This window comes from Monopterus albus, unplaced genomic scaffold, assembly GCF_001952655.1.
Source record: "Monopterus albus unplaced genomic scaffold, M_albus_1.0 scaffold369.1, whole genome shotgun sequence".
Lineage (NCBI taxonomy): Eukaryota > Metazoa > Chordata > Actinopteri > Synbranchiformes > Synbranchidae > Monopterus > Monopterus albus.
Genome location: NW_018128249.1, coordinates 102,823 through 104,517, shown reverse-complemented (window position 1 = coordinate 104,517; position 1,695 = coordinate 102,823). Strand labels below are relative to the sequence as shown.

Sequence of the window (1,695 nt, the reverse complement as noted above, 5' to 3'; positions counted from 1 at the left end):
TCGATCCACTCCACTGTCACACTCTCGTTGTCCTCATGCAGTGATGTGACCATGGCCTGGTGTATTCGTCCTGCAGTGGCGGGCACAGACACGGGATGTAGAGTCAGGTTATGTTTGATGCTGGAGCCTTTAGGTCAAAGGTCAAAGTGTTTATTTATCATATGCACGGTTAGGAAACGTGTTTCCCTGTACCATGAAATTCTTACTTTAGTCACAGGAGCAGACATTAACACGTGCACTGAGCCATGAATCAGAGGTGCAGTATCTGACTGAGAAGTTACATTTTCCTTGCAATAAAAAGCCAATTCTGTGAAATCTTAACATTTTAGTTCGGGATGTCTTCAGAGACAGTTGACCATTAAAGAAAGGACCCTGAGATGCTAATGGGTGTGGCTCGTGAGGGATGATGATGATGACACTTCCCCATCATTCAGTGTGTGCCACATAACTTCAGCAGCTGTTGGACCTGCTGCTAATGATTCTTGGCATGTCAGTCGTTAAAATTTACACATTTTATAGGAGAAAGGTTTTTTTAAACAGGCTTTTTCTGTGCCTGTGAGATGAGATGCAGTCAGAAGGGAGAGGCCCCTGCATGCAGCCATGCATCCATCAGCCCGTGAGTCACAGGCCACTGCTGGATGATGCGGTGCAGGTCGGTGCATGCACCTCATCCTCCGGTGGAGGGTCTCAGCCAAGAAGCTGGGAGGAGAACAAGCAGGTGTCATTGGTGGCTAAAGTCACACACAGGTGGACGGCTCCGCCCGGCCGGCGTGACTCCGCAGCAGGGCAGTAAACACTAATGTTGTTGAAGCTACATCTTTAACACCTCACTCGATACGATACGAACACGATAACCCAACGAAGGTGATGTAGCAGCCTGCTAGCTAGCACAGACATCGGCTGCAGTAACGGAGCAGCCGGATGGAGAGCGGTGTCTGGGGGTGAACGTACCGTCGCTCCGTTTTATCTCCACGTAAATACCCACGAAGATCTTCCCGAAAATCCCGGCCATCTCTCCCGCTGCGTTTTTTTGTACAATTCGTGTGTCCTGCTGCAAAAACCGAGGTCACTATCGGTCAGTCATAGGAGAGGCAGGAGAAGAAGGAGCCGCTGCGCATGCGCACTGTGATGTCTCCTAGAATAAAAAACGTCAGATTTGATCGAGGCTAATAATTAAAATGTCATTAAAACCCATCCTGACAAGAAGGCGGAGAAGTGGAAACACACCGGCTCTGGATGTTGTCACAATATTTATACTGATCCTCAAATTATGGCGGAGGAAGTAGATGGATTGTAACAATAATAGTAGAGTAACAGGAGACTAATACAGTGTAAAATACTCTGGTGCACGTAAAACTCATGCATTCAAAATGTTACTTATGTAAACGCGCAAAAGTATTAGCATCAAAATATACCTAAAGTACCAGAAGTAAAGGTACCTGTTATGCAGAATGCAATGTCAGATCAGAGGTCAGTGTCAAGTCAAGTCAAGATTTTTATTTGTTATTTATGCATAAACAGACCTTCTAGGCATATAGGACGTCTTGTGCAGCTCTCCTTTGGAGTCAGGTAAGGAGTCAAAACCCAGAAAGAACACTTAGTCTTAAAATAAAAAGTTACATAAAGGCAACAAAGCATTAAAACACAATACACAAAAATAGGGTAATAGTATTTTCCCCAGTGACCTTCGAACAT

At 45.3% G+C, this 1,695-nt stretch overlaps 1 protein-coding gene across 1 annotated transcript in view; it reads right to left on the bottom strand.

Annotated features, from left to right (window-relative positions):
• The window catches only part of LOC109951192 (kinesin-like protein KIF2A), an 18,270-nt gene extending 17,155 nt beyond the window's left edge, over positions 1-1,115 (bottom strand). Inside the window, exons 1-2 of the mRNA XM_020585525.1 lie at positions 952-1,115; positions 1-70 (exon numbers count right to left, since the gene is read on the bottom strand). Coding sequence (XP_020441181.1) covers positions 1-70; positions 952-1,012 — 131 coding nt within the window. The 5' untranslated portion in view covers positions 1,013-1,115. The remainder of the gene's footprint in view (positions 71-951) is intronic.
• Positions 1,116-1,695: the final 580 nt, after the last annotated feature.